Source organism: Gopherus flavomarginatus, chromosome 3, assembly GCF_025201925.1.
Source record: "Gopherus flavomarginatus isolate rGopFla2 chromosome 3, rGopFla2.mat.asm, whole genome shotgun sequence".
NCBI classification, from domain to species: Eukaryota; Metazoa; Chordata; order Testudines; family Testudinidae; genus Gopherus; species Gopherus flavomarginatus.
The window spans coordinates 2,651,632-2,667,803 of NC_066619.1; the positions used below are offsets into that span (position 1 = coordinate 2,651,632).

Here is a 16,172-nt window from a genome sequence, read left to right on the forward strand (position 1 = left end):
TGAAAACCTCCAAGCTTAATTACCAGCTTGGACCTGGTAAAGCTGCCACCACCCAAAAAATTAAAGTGTTTTGGGGCACTCTGGTCCCCCCAAAAACCTTCCCTGGGGACCCCAAGACCCAAATTCCTTGAGTCTTATAACAAAGGGAAATAAACCTTTTCCCTTCCCCCCTCCAGGTGTTCCTGGAGAGATACACAGAAGCAAACTCCGTGAATCTAAACAGAGGGAGTCCACCCTCTCTATTTCCAGTCCTGGAAACACAAGCACTTCCCTCTTTACCCAGAGGGAATGCAAAGTCAGGCTAGTAATTCTAACACACACAGATTTCCCCCTGACTTCTTCCTCCCACCAATTCCCTGGTGAGCTGCAGACTCAATTCCCTGGAGTTCCCCACTAAAGAAAAACTCCAACCGGTCTTAAAAGAAAGCTTTATATAAAAAAGAAAGAAAAATACATAAAAATGGTCTCTCTGTATTAAGGTGACAAATACAGGGTCATTTTCTTAAAAGAATATTGAATAAACAGCCTTATTCAAAAAGAATACAATTCAAAGCACTCCAGCAACTATAGACATGTAAATACAAAAGAAAAAAACAATAACCCCTATTGTTTTTATGATCTCTGTACTCACAACTTGGAAACAGAAAATTAGAAAGCAGGAAATAGAAATCCTCTCATAGCCGAGAGAGAGTCAGGCAGAAGACCCAAGAACAAAGGACTCACACACAAACTTCCCTCCACCCAGATCTAAAAAAGTCTGGTTTCCTGATTGGTCCTCTGGTCAGGTGTTTCAGGAACTTCTTTCTAGGTGTAAGAGACATTAACCCTTAGATATCTGTTTATGACAGGCCTGCTGTGGTCTGCTCCGTCTTCTGTCCTGGGCACTCAGTCCACCCCCTTCCAGTGTCACCAAACTCACAGGGGGAAGCAATTTGAATTTGCCCAGTGGAATAGGACACACTAGAGGGACTTGCTCTGTCTGACATGCTCCCTCCGAGCTGCGCATGATGGGCTGCCTCCTTTAGGGAGGGTGTGAGCTGTGCAGGGAGGGGTGTGTGTGTAGTGTCAGCCAGGCCATGTGGGGGCTCTGGGGCTGAGTCTCTGTCTCTCCACCCAGGTGCCATATCTGACGTACTGGTGGGATTGTGAGTGTGCAGCCGTTGCTGCAGCGGCTGGAGCGATGCTGCGTGGAGTCTGTCTGCTGCTGCCCTGCAGTCCAGCCTAGCCCATGGAGGGTGCCTTGGAGCAGGTGAGCGCTGGCTGTATGCTGGCCGAAGCCGGTAAGATCCATCCTGACTTGCCTCCAGCATGGACAGGCTTCTTGCTTTGCATCAGGTGGTGGAGCCCTTTGTTATGGGGAATCCCAGGTGCGATGGGCCAGCAAGTGCCCCTTGAGGCTGTGTCCCAGGCAGCAAGGCATGTCAGCCACAGGTCCTGTAATGGCAGGTCTCCACCCGCCCAGTGAATCTTCTAATGCCCCCGGCCCTGCTGCTTCCCCTGCTCCCTGTGGCCTGGCCTCTCCTCTCCTCCTCCAGCCCCTAGCACCCAGGTCTAGGAAGAGGGAGCTCTCTGGCTGCAGAGCTGGGCTCCCGTCCCCCCCAGTGCCTATGAATCCCAGTGGAAGGGTAGCTCCAGGCTCTGTGCCCGGGCCTCTGCTATAGGTGAGGGGGCTGTGGGCTGCACATGGGCCAGTCTGGTTTAAATTAGTGTCTCACCTGCCCTTGTCCTCCCCAAGCGTTCCACCCCCTGCTCCCTCTGCCGGCGTCAGCGGGTACAGAGTCGTGTTAACCCTCCCTTTCCTTCCCCGTTAGTGCTGCTGAACAGGCCCGAGAGCCAGCCAGCCTCCTGCGGTGATTTGGAGGCAGATCCCGACACCCGTGATGGTGGGAGCCATTCCTCGGCAGCCGCGCCGCTTCTGGGGGGTGCCTGGATGGCAGGTGTCTCCAGCTAGCTGTGCCAAGGACCGTCTGCTGCTGGGGCAGAACAGCTGCTCGGCGAGGGGTGGGTGGTGAGTGCCCAGCCGCGGCCTGAGCGAGTGATCAGGAAGATGACGGCTTGGCAGCCTGCACTGGCTTCTAAAGCAAAGGGGAACTGAGCATTTGCTTGCCCCCTTGAGGCCAGGCTAGCCTGCCCGGCTCCTGTGGCCAGAGGATTAGCTGAGGCACGACCTAGTGTGTGTCTGGACTCATCCCCCATGGCCCCTGCCTTACAGCGCTGACTGGCCCAGCCAGGGACTCCTCTGAGTGTGGGTCCTGAGGTCCCAGCATGGTCCCTGCGGGGCAGCATAGACTCTCGTAGGCCTCAGCAGCCTCCTCTCCTCTGGGGCTTGGTAAGCCTCCCCCGCCTCCAGGCTGCAGGGCTTCTGGAGAGCTGGCCTGCGCTGCTCCCCGACCAGCCTGGCTCCTCCTGCGGGCCTGGCCCTGGGAGTGGGAGACGTGGGCTAGGGCAGTCTGTGGGCCTCTGCACCAACCTGCTGGGCCGCCTGGGGCAGGAGCAAGGCCTGAAGCGCTAGGGAGGGGTGGCTGGGCCAGGGTCTCAGAGGCTGATCCCCTCCCCTCTGCTCCCCACAGATGCGGCGCTGCAGTGCACTCTGTAGCGGAGGGCTTGTCCGGAGGGAAGGGGTCTGACACACCACCCCCTTTCCTCAGCCCTGTGACCTCGTGACACCGTACACCCCTTCCCTGCCGCTTTATGGGCTGTTTCGTCTTTGGCTCTGGTTGGGGTCCAGCCCGCTAAGGCTCCATGCGACACATCCATGCTGAGGCGTCCCTCCCCCAGGAGCATGGCACGGACTCGGGCCTGTCCCGGCCAGGCGGCCAGGCGGCCTTGGAGCCCGCCCCAGAGCACTGCCCCCGCCGCAGCATCGTGATGGGCTACAACAAGACAGAGATCAAGCGCCAGAAGGTTTACCAAGTCTCCATCTTCTCCCACCTTTCCAGCTCCTCTGAGCCGGCAGTCCAGAGAGCTGGGGGTGGGCGGCAGGCCATCAAGAGAGGGTACCCAGAGCAGTGGGCTCCGGAGGCTGGGCGGGATCCCAAGCGAACACACTGGGGAAGCCCGGGGGCTGAGGCCAGGCAGGACGGGGTCCCTGGGGAGCTACACCCTGGCCAGGACTCCCCAGACGATGACGCCGTGGAGGACGGGCTGCTGGTGGAGGAGCTGTCCCTTTGCGGCTCAGCCCAGCACTTCTCCCACAGCGGCCTGCGAGTGGTGGAGCACCGATGTGAAGGCAGCCCTGGCCGGGCGGGGGCCCGGGAGGGCAGCCCCAGGGCCTGCAGAGAGGACAGATCGTGGGAGGCTGCCTCCTCTTGGCCACAGCACACAGCTTGCAGCACTTTGCACATGAGAGACAGTTCACCTGCCCAGCTTGGGGATGGCCCCTTGGCGAGTCCCAGAGCCTGTGGCTCATTGGGGGGCAGGGAGCTCCCCCGGCTGGCTGGAGCCAGGGAGCAGCCTGTGGAGGGAAACGGGGCCCAGAGGGAGGAAAGGGCTAGCAGCCAAAATATACTTGACATTGATTTGCACAATATTGCACAAAAATCCTGGACAACCTCGGGTGGGAGGGGGGAGGAGCAGCCAGGGGGCAGCCCCGCCCACAGCAACGGGGCTGGTGGAGAAGAGGAGCAGCTGACTGGGTACAAGGAGCCCAGCACCCCACGGATGGCCCCGGACTCTGAGAGCAACGGCCTGGGCTCCCTGGAGAAGACGCCCTGTGTGGGCAGCAGGCTCCTCGGGGCCGGCGGGGGCAACTGCGCGGCTAAGAGGAAGCTGCTGCCCTCGGGCGAAGGCGTGGCAGACTCGTGTTCAGAAGATGAGAGTGTGGTGCCGGTGAGGAAGAAGAGGCCCCCCCTGTGCCACCCCATCCTGACCGCCTGCCGCAGCACCGATGCCAAGGGTGCCCCCTTCTGGAACCACCTGCTTCCAGGAGCCAAGGTGAGCGCCTCCTGCAGGGCTGGAGCGGGAAGGGTGGGCCTAAGGGAGCTGGGGAAGGGGTGAGCAGATGGGAAGCCACTGAGGGGCTCGCTGATGGGGTGGGAGCCATGGGGAAGGGAAGAGTCGGGTCAGTAGGGAGCTGGGGAAGGGGCTGGACCGTAAGGTGTGTCCTGTCCCGCCTTCCCACTGACCGGGGGCTGGAAGAGTCCAGGGTGCAGAGCTCGTCTGCTGACTCCACCTGTAGCAGAGTTTGGAGCCTGGCGTTGCAGGTCTCTGACTCCTGGCAGCATTCGGCCTGCAGTGAGACCTGCCTGGCCATGGTGCCTGGACCCTCTCCAGCTCCTTGGGGGCATGTGGGGGAAAGTGCAGCACTGGGGGAGTGGAGGAGGCAGCAGCTGGAGCCGGGGGGTGCAGGAGAGTCTGAGGATCCCAGAGCCCCGAGAGCAGCAGGCCCCTGTGCTGTGACACTGCTGAGGTGGGCGCTTTGTGGCGGGGCCTGTCTGTGCGGAGGGGTAGCCCGTGGATTCTCTTCTAGCCGTTATAGATGCAGCAGGAGCAGGGGCTTCCCAGAGCCCGGTAACCTCCTGCTGCTCCCTGGGGCAGACAGGGCCCTTCCTGGCTGACTGCAACAGGGCTGAGCTTGGCCTCTGAAGCTTCCTGCCCTGAGCCTGGGACCTCCCCATCTCAGTTCCTGGTTTCCCCAGAGCCCAGGTGATCCCCCCGATACCCTGCTTGCCACCTTGCGTCCGCCAAATCCTGTACCCAGTCTGGCTGTCCTGGCACCCCAGTGCCTGGTGGGCCTCTGCGCTGTGAGCTGGGCACAGTCGGCACCTCCAGGCTCAGAGAGGGGCCCCCTGTGGGGGTTGGCTGCCCCTGGGGCAGGAATGCAGAGAGAGGCTCCCCTTCACCAGGCCAGGACTGCCTCTCCCGCCATCTGTGAGGTGCCAGGCAGAGGCTCAGGTGCCCTGGGGGGCAGTTCTGGGGGGGTGAACGTGCTGTGCCCGGAGTGTGGGAAGGGGGCCCAGAGACCCCTTGCCGGGGGACAGCCTGAGTCCTCGGCCGTGCTTCCTGTCCCAGATTTGCTCCCTGCCAGTCCAGCTGCTCCCTCCTATGCTCAGGGTGGCCCAGGCTGTCCCCAGCTCAGACCCTGTTGGCTAGTGAGCTGGATGGAGAGGAGACGTCTCACTGCCCTGCCACTTCCTGTGTTGCGGGGTCACAGTCAGGTGGCACAGAGCGGACAGGTGCCCCCCATCTCTGGCAGGCCTGCCGCTTGCAGTGACTCCTGAGGCCGGTGGATAGATGTGCTGTGCAAGAACTGATGTGTGCTCTGACCCCAGCTGGCATGCATGCAAACACGCCTGACACATACACAAACGTGTGCTGGGCACACGCACCCTGGTGCTTGTCAGGAGCACGAGGCCAGCTAACCACATCCCTCCTCCGTTCTGCTCTGCTGCCGCCCGTTGCAGCCTGGCACGTGTCGATTGCAATCCTCGGGCACTCTGGTGTGTGAACAGCCTCGCGCCATCCCCATTAGCCCACTGATGTTCCCGACTCCCTGGCTCTTCCTTATGGGAGAAGTTTCCCAGCCCCCTGCTCTAGGATTGCTCCCCTCCAGCCCTGCTCTCCACCCTGGAACCTTCACCCCCTTTCACACCAGCTGGGGGTTGGCTGGCTCGTTGCTGTTTTGTGCTGCCCTGTTGTGTCTCTTCCAGAAGGTAAAATGCCTAGAAAGGCAAGTGCCCTTTATAAAGGGGTGCAGCCGCTCCCAGCTGGTAGTTCAGCCCAGGTTTGGCTGCCCGCAGCCTCTCAGGGCTCAGCCCAGGGGCTGCTGGTTGTGGGGAAGGTGGGAACAGCATGAGCCATGCAGCTGTGTCTGCTGGGCATTGCTGGGGACCTGGCATGAATCACCTGGGACTGGCTAGTGACCCAGAGCTGCCAGGGCCCCGCCTGGTGAGTTTCATCCAGGCCTGCCTGCAGCTCGGCCCCTGGGGATGTGTTCTCTGTGTGTGGAGGTGAATGGGGGGCACTGGGGGCATTCAAAGCCCAGCTGCACGCTGACGATGTCCTAGTGCCTTTGCTCGCCCTGTAAATGTGTGGTCCTGGGCTCTGCCCAGCTCTGGCCGGCTTGTGGAAAGTACCTGTCGGAGCTGTGACGGCTCGCAGGGCACTGGGCCTGTTAATATATTACTGGGATGCCTGCAGCCGGTGGGGCTGGGACAGACAGATCTCCATCTGTGTGTGTTCTCTGTGTGTGTGTGCGCGCCCGCGGAGGCGGGAGGGGAACTGTCCGACACCCTCGGCTGGGTCTGCACCTGGGACATGCCCTGCCGGGGCTCTGGCAGTCCTTGCTGCCTGACACAGGATCCTGGGAGCAGCAGAGATCATGGAAAGCCCCTTGGGATCAGTGGGGTAAGCCCACCGTCTACCCAAACAGAGGCAAGGGTTAAATCTCTCCCCCTGGCCCTGGCTGTGGATTCCCCAGCTGGAGATTCCCAGTGACTCCGTAGTCTGGCTGGCAGGAGCCGTGGCCTCTGCTGGTGGCTGAGCTAGCCGTAGCCACGGGCTGTGGTAATGCCCAGGAGGGGACTCCTGGAGTAACGGGTTGAAGCGAAGAGGGGGAATGAGCTGCCTCTCATGCCGGAGTCCCTGCCACTGGGAGAACCAGGGTTGAACCCAGCCTGGAGAATCGAGTGCAGGGCCTGAGGGTGGGCCTGGAGAGGGGGATGTAATGGGGCTTTCCCTGACATGTCTGTTGCTCTGGGAGCCCTGCTGTGTTGACCTGGTCCCTGGGTGCGGGGGAGGCGGGGGCAAGGGAAACTGCAGTTTGGTGTGGGGACTCTGAGGCAATGGGGTAGCTTGTAGCTCTAATGGGCAGTCAGGAATGGTCACTCAGGGCCAAGGCAGCCCCAGTGCCAGCCCCTGGCCATTCTCCCCCCATCTCTCTCATCTAGGGAGGGAGCCCAGCAGACAGCATGCTCTGCCACCACCATGCAGCCACCTCTGAGTGGAACATGGCAGCTGCTTACTGGTGCGCACAGGACGAGTGACAGTCTGGTGTCCTGTGGGTAGAGCTGATTGAGGGAGGAGAGGGCGTTCTCTGGGCCAGCTGTGACAGGGAGGTGCTGACGTGTGTGATGGGAAGAGCTGGTGGGTGCGGGCCCTGGACTGGGAGAGGGCTGGTGGGTGCTCTGGAGTTGGCCCGTTGGCAGCCCCTAATACAGCTCTTCGGCCTCTTGTCTCCCTAGAGTTCAGCAGGTGGCACTGCGGTGGGGCGAAGGCTAAAGAGTGGGCTGCACCTGAAATCGTGAGTGTCCTGAGCTGTCTCGTGCCCCTGCTGGGCTCAGGGCAAAGCCGCGGGGGTCCCGGGCGCTGTGGGCAAGGGGGCTGCCCCTCTCTTCCCTGGTGGGGGGGTTGGTTCCTGGGCGATTGCCGTCCATGCCCAGGCCCCTCGGTTTGGGACAGGGTGCATCCGCACAGACCCTCCCCAGCCCCCTCCCCACCTGGAGTCCCTTGGACCCTTAGGTAGCCGGTGGGTGTATCCTGCCTGCCTCTTGTGAGGAGCTGTGTGGTCTGGGGGTCCAGTGACAGGGGCAGGTGACCCTCTGGGGAGAATGGGAGTGGGAGCCCGAGGCTGCCCGAGACCAGCACTGATGCTGCCTTCTCTTTGAAGGAGACATCTCCGCAGCAGCCTCCGGAAGGGGCCTGTGGGCACCCGGCCCTCTGCAGCTGCCTGGGCCACCACCTCCTTCAGCCATGCTCTGCTGGGCAACTTTGAGGTAACCATAGCCTGGAGGCCCATGGCCCGGGATGGGGGAGAAAGCCCCTCTGGGATGGGAGGGGAATGAGCCCCCCTAGGGCCTGCTCTGGCACTGGCTGCCTTTGTGCAGCTCCTAGGGTGGGAATTGCGTGTTCCTCTCTCTCCCCATGGTGCTGTCGTGGTCTTGAGCGTGTCCCCGTGGTCTGGGGAACGCTCTGAAGCACAGAGGGACAGCTCAGCCCAGCAGGCAGTATGTGTGAGGGGGTGCTCCTGGCCCTATGAGATCCCAGGCTGGGCTGCCCCATCCCCCTGGCTCTCTCTCCCCTTCCCAGGTAGGATGAGGGGAGAGATTGCTGCAGTCGCAGTCTGCCCCAGCACTTCCCCAGCCTGGCACTCGCCCTCTCTTCCCCTGTTCTCGGTGCAGGGCACGGCACATCAGACAGGCTGGCCTCAGCCCAGCTCTGTCAGGGGCAGGTGCCCACATCATAAACAGCAGCCCCTTGGGCACTAACTGGCTGCCTCGCTGGCAGTCTCGTGGGCCCTGGGGGCCGGGAGGGAGGTGTATGGGACAGGCTTAGGCCAGGTGGCTGGAGTGGGGGGTACAACGTTGAAAGCTTAACCTCTTGTGGCTAAAGAAGAAGCCTCCAGGCTCCAGCTGCCCCAAGGATGGGGAAGTCTAGTTCCCATTTCCCACTGAGAGCTCTCTCCTAGTTCGCCTGCTGCTGGGTTTACTGCCCCCAGCTGGGTCTGCGACATCCGGGGATTAAAGTCCATGTTGAATCTGTGGCCTTCTGTGGTCTCTCCTCCTGGGGGTGCTTTATGGACACACGTCCACAACACTCTGCAGTGCATGGGCCACTCCCACTGCTGCAGTGCCACCACCTCTGGGGCGAAGTGCAGCAGTTGTTTAACAGGGCACAGCAACCCTACCCCCCAGTCTGGGCCAGGACACGAAAGCATCCTGCATCGAGGTGAAACTGAGAGGGATTCAGGAGTTGTGTAAATTCTCCCAGGCCCTGGTGTTAACTCCCTGACTTGCACAGAATGCCCCGGGTCTTTAATGCCCACAGGTGTGTTTGGAGCCTGTGGGGACGGGCACTACCGTACGATCCCCGATGGAAGTGGTCAGGTCACTGGGATACCACCATGAGTGTTTCCATAGGGCTGGGGTGCAGGATGCATATATGCCTTTGGGGTGCAGGGCACAGTCCTGGCAGGACCCTGCTGGCTTGGGACTGGAACGCAGAGAGGCTAGGCTCAGGGTTAGCAGCAGAATTGGCATTTGAGAGCTGCGCCCTTCCCTCATCTCTTCTCCCCAGGAGTCCATCCTGAAGGGGCGCTTCGCCCCGTCAGGCAGGATTGAAGGGTTCACTGCGGAGCTCGGGGCCAGCGGCTCGTACTGCCCCCAACACGCCACCTTACCCGTTGATGTGACCTATTTCGACATCTCGGAACACAGCGCGCCCTCGCCTTTCCTGGTACGCTGCTCGGCAGGGCTGGGGGCATGGGGTGCTCGCTGGCACAGGGTGGAACAGGCTGTTCAGGCAGAGCGGGGGCAGTGCAAAATGGAGCAGGCTGAGGCTCCCCTCTTCAGAGAGACTGCACGTGGCAGGGGCTGCCGGTGGGGGAGACAAGCCCATGACTTAGGGATCCACTCCTCAGCTTGGCTTTGTTACCACTCTGGGGGAGGGGGTTGGCGTGATGGGGTGGGGGCTGCCTGTGCTGTGATTAGAGGCTTGAAATGGAGGGCTGGAAGGTGACTGGCCGCTCACGTCGTATTCTTGGTTGGCAGAACATGCCGGGACCTGGAGTCGCCCTGGGTTGCCCCTCTGTATTAAGTTGTCAGCTGTGAGTAGCAGTATAGACGCCAGTGGGCCGCCAGTTGCCCGTGGGCTGGATTTCCCCACCCAGGTGCTGGCTCTAGGTGCCGAGCAGCGAGTCCGGCACCCGTGAACTCTGAACCCCAACCTGTCAGGGGGGAAACGCCCCACCTTACAGGGCACTAGTGGAGGGGAGACCCTCTGCCAGCTCCTCCCCAGCCTGCGGCCAGAATCCTGCATCAATTCCCGGGCATTGTGGGGATCTTGGGCCTTCCTGTTCTCTGCCTGTGGTGCACACGTCCTGTCTGCCGTGGGCCGTGACGCTCTGCTCCAGCTCGGCTGTTGGGTTTTGTGGGCGGTGGTGGCCTGTGACAGGCAGCCGATCAGACTGGATGATCTCACCTTCACCTCTCTGCTGTGTCTCCTGGGCAGGCAGCCCTGGGCGCTGGGTGTGGCTGTGTTTAGCCCCTCAGTGTGCTGGGGGAAAGGGTCTCTTCTGGGGGCAGGTGGGGCTTTCCCGGGAGTCCCCTCTGGCGGCCTTGTCCCAGACTGCTCCTGGGCCCTGTGTTGGGGCCAGGCTGGCCCGTGGTTCTGCAAAATGGCTCATGTGCTTTCTCTTGGCCTTGTCCCAGGGAGTGATAGACTTGGAGGCCTTGGGAAAGAAGGGGTACAGTGTCCCCAAAGCTGGAACCATCCAAGTGGTGAGTGGGCTCCTGTTCTCCATGGCACAATGGCGGGGGGTGGAGGGCGGTTGCCGTGGCCCGGTCGGTGCTTGGTGGTGTCTGGCAGCACGGAATGAGCTGGGCCTGGAGCCTCCAGAGAGATGGGTCCGGAACAGCCTCTGGGAGCTGGCGGAACCGCGGGCATGTCCCAGGCACGGGGTGGTGCAGGAGCCATGGGAACTGGCAGGGGAAGGAGAAGGGGAGAGCAGAGGTGCAGGGAGGGCAGTTATAAGGAGCTCGGGCAGTGAGCTGGACACAGTGCACTGGGCAGTCAGTACTCGAATGCCACAGTGATGGGCATCTATGTAGGAACTTGAATAAAGGCTTCAGAGATGGGGAAAGTGAAGCACAGAAGGGCTAGGGTTAGGGTCCAGGGCCTTGCAGTGTCAGAGTGGGGATCGGAACCCAGGAGTCCTGCTTAGGCCACTAGGACACTCCACTCCCTTACAGGTCTGGAGAGCTCAAGTGGCTGGAGGATGCTGCTTGGAAGCCCTTAGTGCAGCCAGGGCTGAGCAGGAGCAGGGGCAGGGGCAGGGGAGGGTGTCACTGGAGGCCAGAGGGGTTGTGAGGGTAAAGGCCGACGTCTTTCCCATTGCTAGGGTAGGGGCTAGAGGGGGAGCTGGGGATCGAGGCCAGGGAAGGAGTGAGGAGTTGCTGGGCAGGACGGCAGTGCCTGCAACATGGATTTGAGGGATGAGGGACCCCAATGTCAAGCCTCACCCCATGCATCGTTGATACCCGGACATCTACCCCAGGCCGAGTGGGCCCCAGGAGAGCTCCTCTGGCAACAAACCCTCCCCATTCCTGTGTCATGGATCCACAGGCCTGGTGCTCTCGCACAGCTCTGGAACACACTGAAGCGGTCCCCCTGGGACTGTCAGCCCCCTTAGGGTCACACACTCACTGGGATCAGCCCCGTAGCCTCACAGCATCCTGGGACCGACCCTTGGAGCCTTCAGCCCCCCTATTTCATGCCATGAGCTCCGGGCAGCAAGTCCACCTGAGCTGGACACTGGAGGGAGACTTGCACCCCCAAAGGGAGCAGTGCCCCCCCCACCCCTCTGGGACCTCTTGACTCTGCAGCGACTCCCAGCCAGTGGGGCAGCAGCAGGAGGGGTATTGACTGTCTGGGACACAGAGTAGAAAGTCCAGAACGGAAAGTTACAGCAAAGTCCAGCTGGGTCAGTCCCAGAGCCCTCTGACCCCTCCTTAGTCCCAGTGCAGGAGCGTCTCCCACCACTTCCAACAGCCCACACTGAACAACCCCACCTGGCCCCTCCTGCATCCTTTGTCCTTGTCCTTGGCAGCCATTGTCACCTGGCCCCCTCCTTAGCCTTTTGTTCTCCAGCTGGTCAGACCCCGCTGGCTTCCTGCCCAGGGTCAGCCATTCACGGTTGTTGTTGCTGGATTCAAAATGTCCAGGCAACGGAAGTGGCCATTGTCTTCTGGGACTCTCCATGGGCGTGGGGCCCAGGCCGCAGACAGCCAGGCATCAGTCACACCTGGATCTCTGCAAAGAGTAAACAACTTCCCCCCCCCCACACACACCTAGTTAACCAGGCAGCACATAGGGGAAACTGAGGCATGCACTATATTTATACAAAATATTATTATGAAAAATTCCCACTTGGTCATACCCTGTGCTTGTCCTACAGCCCCTTGGCCCCTGCTCTGTCCGGGGTCTGGATACGTCCTGGGAGCCCCTCTGCACCCCAGCCTTGCCTCCTATGGCCTGGACCCTCTCCCCACAGCTGACCTGCTCTCTTCCCATTTCCAGACCTTATTTAACCCTAACAAAACTGTGGTGAAGATGTTCCTGGTGACGTACGATTTCCAGGACATGCCGGCCAACCACATGACCTTTCTGCGTCATCGCATCTTCCTGGTGCCTGTGGGCGAGGAGGGGCCTGGCGAGACACCCAGCGACCCAGCCTGTGCCAGCCCGCCCAGGAGGGTCCTCTGCTACCTGATGCACCTGAGGTAGGGGCTGAGGTGGCGAGGGCGGGGGATGGCCATGGGTCACATCACCCTGGAGCTGGCCCCTCTTCTGGGCCGGAGCTCCTGCCCCTCTCCCACCTCCTTTTCCCCCGCAGCTTCCTGTTCCCCTGGACCAGGATTCTGAGCCCAGGGGTGGCCATTCTCCTTGCAACATTACCGCTTCATTACTGCTGGGAACAACGGGAGATGGCGGCCATCTTGACTGCCACCTGCAAGGCTGCCAGGCCATGGCAGTGACCTTGCCTGGGGCAGCTCTTGGCTCTGGGGCCTTTGGCAGCGGGAAGCAGTGGCCATTCTGAAGGAGGACGGAAGGTCATGGGAAAGCTGCCAGCCATGAGGAGAGGGCTGCAGTGATGAGCTCCCCTCCTGCAGCCAGAGCCCCCTGGGAACACTACAACCCTGGTCCTGCTGCCAGCTCCTCCTTCCTGCTATGGCCCCAAAGGAGCGACTGCTCCTCCGTGCTGCAGCCCATGGCCTCTGCCTCAGGGAGTCTTGTTTGCCCTCAGGTTTCACAGCTCCAAGTCGGGGAAGATCTACCTTCATGACGACATCCGCCTGCTCTTCTCCCGCAAGTCGATCGAGGTCGACTCGGGGATCCCCTACGAACTGAAATCCTTCACAGAGATGCCAAGGAACCCCTGCTACTCACCCCGGGGCTGAGCATGGGGAGCCCCATGCCCCCCTCTCCACCCTCACCCCTGCACTTCGTAAACAAGTAAAGGGCAAGAGAGCGGAGCTGTCTCCTCCCCCAGAGGTATCAGCCCCCACCAAGCTGTGGGGTGGTGAGGCACAGACATACCCCTCCCTTGACAGCAGCTTCGCGCCTGTGCCAGAGAGTGAGCATGGCAGGCATAGGGGGGATGGGATCATGGAGATGGCTGCATGGTGTGAGCAGGAGCTGGCACGCTGGCTCCTGTGCTCCCATCGAGTCAGAGACGCTCCTAGGCCTCTGGCTGCACAGCTCCAGGCCATGCCCTTCAAGGGAGGCTCGGGGGCCCCCGGCTTGTGGCACTCGGCTCGGACGGAGCTGAGCTGGCTCCCTGGCTGTGGGGAGGGTTGGAGCAGATGGCAGCTCTCGGAGCGGGAGGTACTGTATTTATTAGTATTTATTGTTGGTGGGGAGCCAGGATGGAGAGTCCACGATGTGGCTCGTAACCCAGCCTTGATCACAAGTGCAGCGAGTCCGATGGGCTCTGCTCTTGGTGCCCTTTGCATGTTGCACGACCAGCTGCGCAGCCCAGCAAGACAGCAGGAGCTGAGCAAGAGACGTGCAGGACTGGACTGGCAGGGGAGACTGAGTCAAGATTGAGGGGTATCAACAGAACTAGTTGGTGGGACTGGGGCTGTAGGTTGGGATTGAGGGGCACTGGCAGGGCAGTGGGGAGCCCAGGGCTGCAGGTTGGGAGGGAGGGGCACTGGCAGAGCGGGTGAGGGGGAGCCTAGGGTTGGGCTAGCAGGGGGCTGCGGGTTGGGATTGAGGGGCACTGGCAGGGTTAGGGGGGAGCCCAGGGCTGGGCAAGCAGGGGGCTGCAGGTTGGAAGTGAGGGGCACTGGCAGGGTTGGAGGGAGCCCAGGACTGGGCTAGCAGGAGGCTGTGGGTTGGGACTGAGGGGCACTGGCAGAGCTGGGAGGGGGCAGGGCTGGGCAAGCAGGGGGCTGTGGGTTGGGAGTCAGGGGCACTGGCAGGGTTAGGGGGGAGCCCAGGGCTGGGCTAGCAGAGGGCTGTGGGTTGGGAGTGAGGGGCACTGGCAGGGCTGGACGTGCAGGGCCTGTGGGCTGAGCCTGAGGGGTGTTGGCAGAGCTGTCGGAGGGAGGGGGCTCTGCTCTTGCCCTCACTATCCCTAGTGCTCTCTACAGAAGCCCGAGCCCCACCCGAGGGAACCGGAGGGCTGGCAAGTGCCCCCGCACATGGCCCGGAGGAAAGGCCTCGTGTGGCCTGCTGGGCTCTGTCTCCCCAGGGATTGGGCCCTTGTTCTGGGAGTTGGGGGAGCCTCTGTTCCTGCTCCCCTCCCCCTGGGGCAAGTCCAGCCCCTGGGGTGTCCCTGGATAGCAGGGAAGTAGTTGCTGGCTGCAGCCCTGGGGGAGAAGGGATCTGTACTGGGGCCTCTCCCTGGCCACCCCTGTTCAACATCCATGTGAGCTGGGCTGAGCTGTGTCTGTTGTCATGGTTATTGCTACAGGAGACTTCTCAAAGGAAGCCCAAGCCCCCGTGAGAGGGGAAGGGGCTCGCCCCCCCACCCCTCCAGAGCAGGGCTGTGGGGCACCCAGGGTTTCTGTGTCTGCTGCAGATTGGAGTGGCAGTGGTCTGGAGCCCGCGGCCTCACTAACCAGGCTGCGCTGCGGCAGGGTTCGGGGGTAATAGATCCCCCTGCCCAGCTGGAGCTGGTGGGAGATGTGGCTGTCTCTGAGGATGCAGGAAAACCAAACCCTCCAGCTGCAGCAGAGAGCTCCTGTGCTCAGCCTGGCCCCCAGGCCTGGGCAGGGGCTGAGTGAGGCCAAGTGAGGCCTTGCAAGTGAGAAGGGGAAGCCAGAGGGTGCATGTGGTCACTCGCTGACAGCATGTCTGGTATGATGGGTTACAGGAGGGGGATCCTAGGGGCCGGGCTAACCCCGTAGCTCGCTGCCTGAGAGCAGACACAGTGCTGGCCTCCCAAGGCCCCAAGTGACTGTAATTACCCCATCTCCTGCTGTGGGAGATGGTCCAGTACCTGCCTTGGCTCACCCTGGGCTCCTCTCTCCTGCCCGTGGAGGGTTGAGTGAGCTCTGCCTGAGTCACCCCAGCCCGGCTGACCCTTCCAGACCCAGGAGCTGAGCCCTCCAGGGGGAATCTGACATGTCCCTCAGCTCCTCGGCTGGGAAAGAGCCGCTGCCTGCCTTGCTTGGGACTCAGGGCAGGTGACTGGAAGTGGCTGCACTGCGGGATTGGATGGCAGGAGATGGGTAGGGGGCAATGGCTCCAGCCCTGTGACCTAGCAAACTTGGGGAGAAAAGAATGGAAACAGGAGGCTAGGGGGTGAACACAGGGCTCGATGTTTGGGGCAGTCACAGGAATGGGATTTAGGGTTGCTTGGAGCAATATCTCCCCAGCCTGGAAGAACCATGCAGAGAATGTTATGGAGCCTGCCCTGGCCCCAGATGTGAGGGATGTCGGGGTGCGGAGGAGGTGGCCAGAGAAATGGGGAGTCCTTGGTGCTCTCCCTTGCCCGGGAGTTGGGCTTGCAAGAGTCTGGCCTGAGGGGCCTGGAATCAGGGGCGGGTATAAATACGGCCCTCCCTGTGACCCAGTTAAACTAGGACCCCTCAGGAGGGAGTGGAAAGACCTCCTGCACACACCTCCCCCAGCAGGCCGAAGCATGAAGTGTCGCATGCCAGGCCCCAGGCGAAAATCCTGCAGAGCACAGCTGCTCCTTCCCTATTGCGTATCAAGGGTGGCAGGAGTGGGGACTACAGTTCCCAGCAGGCCATGCACCATCTCCAGCTGAGCAGCTCTTCCCACAGCTGGTGGGGTGGGGAGCGCTATTTTAAATGTAACTTTTAGCAGCAGGCCTTTGTGCAGAGCCTGTGTCGCAGGCGGGGCGCTGGGGGTCCAGCCCCATCTCTCCATTTCAAAGGAGGCTGTCAGGCCCCTGAGGGAGTGAGTGACTCCAGCCCAGCTACCTCAGGTTAGAGCTGCTGCTTTGTACATTTCACTGGGAGGCTCCGTCGTCCCCTCCCCCGTGGCCCCTGTAGCTGCTGGGGTGCGCACGGTCCCTCAGCACTGTTGTTCACACAACCTTGCCTCCTGCTCCAGAAACGAGTTGGGGGAACAAACACTCACAAAAACTTGAAAAAAAAAAAAAGAGAAGAAATATAGTACGTGGTACTTCTCCTTTGTAATTTAATAAATGTTTGTTTGGAAACTGAAGGCTGGGGGTTGTCTTCATTGTGCTAAGAGGAGAA

At 61.3% G+C, this 16,172-nt stretch overlaps 1 protein-coding gene across 4 annotated transcripts in view; it reads left to right on the forward strand.

The window, feature by feature from the left end:
* Positions 1–16,137, forward strand: part of ATOSB (atos homolog B) — a 65,858-nt gene extending 49,721 nt beyond the window's left edge. For 2 of the 4 annotated variants that reach the window (XM_050943584.1, XM_050943587.1), the window contains 9 exons: positions 1,118–1,249; positions 1,812–2,008; positions 2,571–3,933; positions 7,182–7,240; positions 7,607–7,712; positions 9,013–9,171; positions 10,146–10,214; positions 12,013–12,215; positions 12,740–16,137. In XM_050943584.1, coding sequence (XP_050799541.1) covers positions 2,743–3,933; positions 7,182–7,240; positions 7,607–7,712; positions 9,013–9,171; positions 10,146–10,214; positions 12,013–12,215; positions 12,740–12,893 — 1,941 coding nt within the window. In that variant the 5' untranslated portion in view covers positions 1,118–1,249; positions 1,812–2,008; positions 2,571–2,742 and the 3' untranslated portion in view covers positions 12,894–16,137. The remainder of the gene's footprint in view (positions 1–1,117; positions 1,250–1,811; positions 2,009–2,570; positions 3,934–7,181; positions 7,241–7,606; positions 7,713–9,012; positions 9,172–10,145; positions 10,215–12,012; positions 12,216–12,739) is intronic. The other 2 variants (XM_050943585.1, XM_050943586.1) reach the window with 2 other exon arrangements.
* Positions 16,138–16,172: the final 35 nt, after the last annotated feature.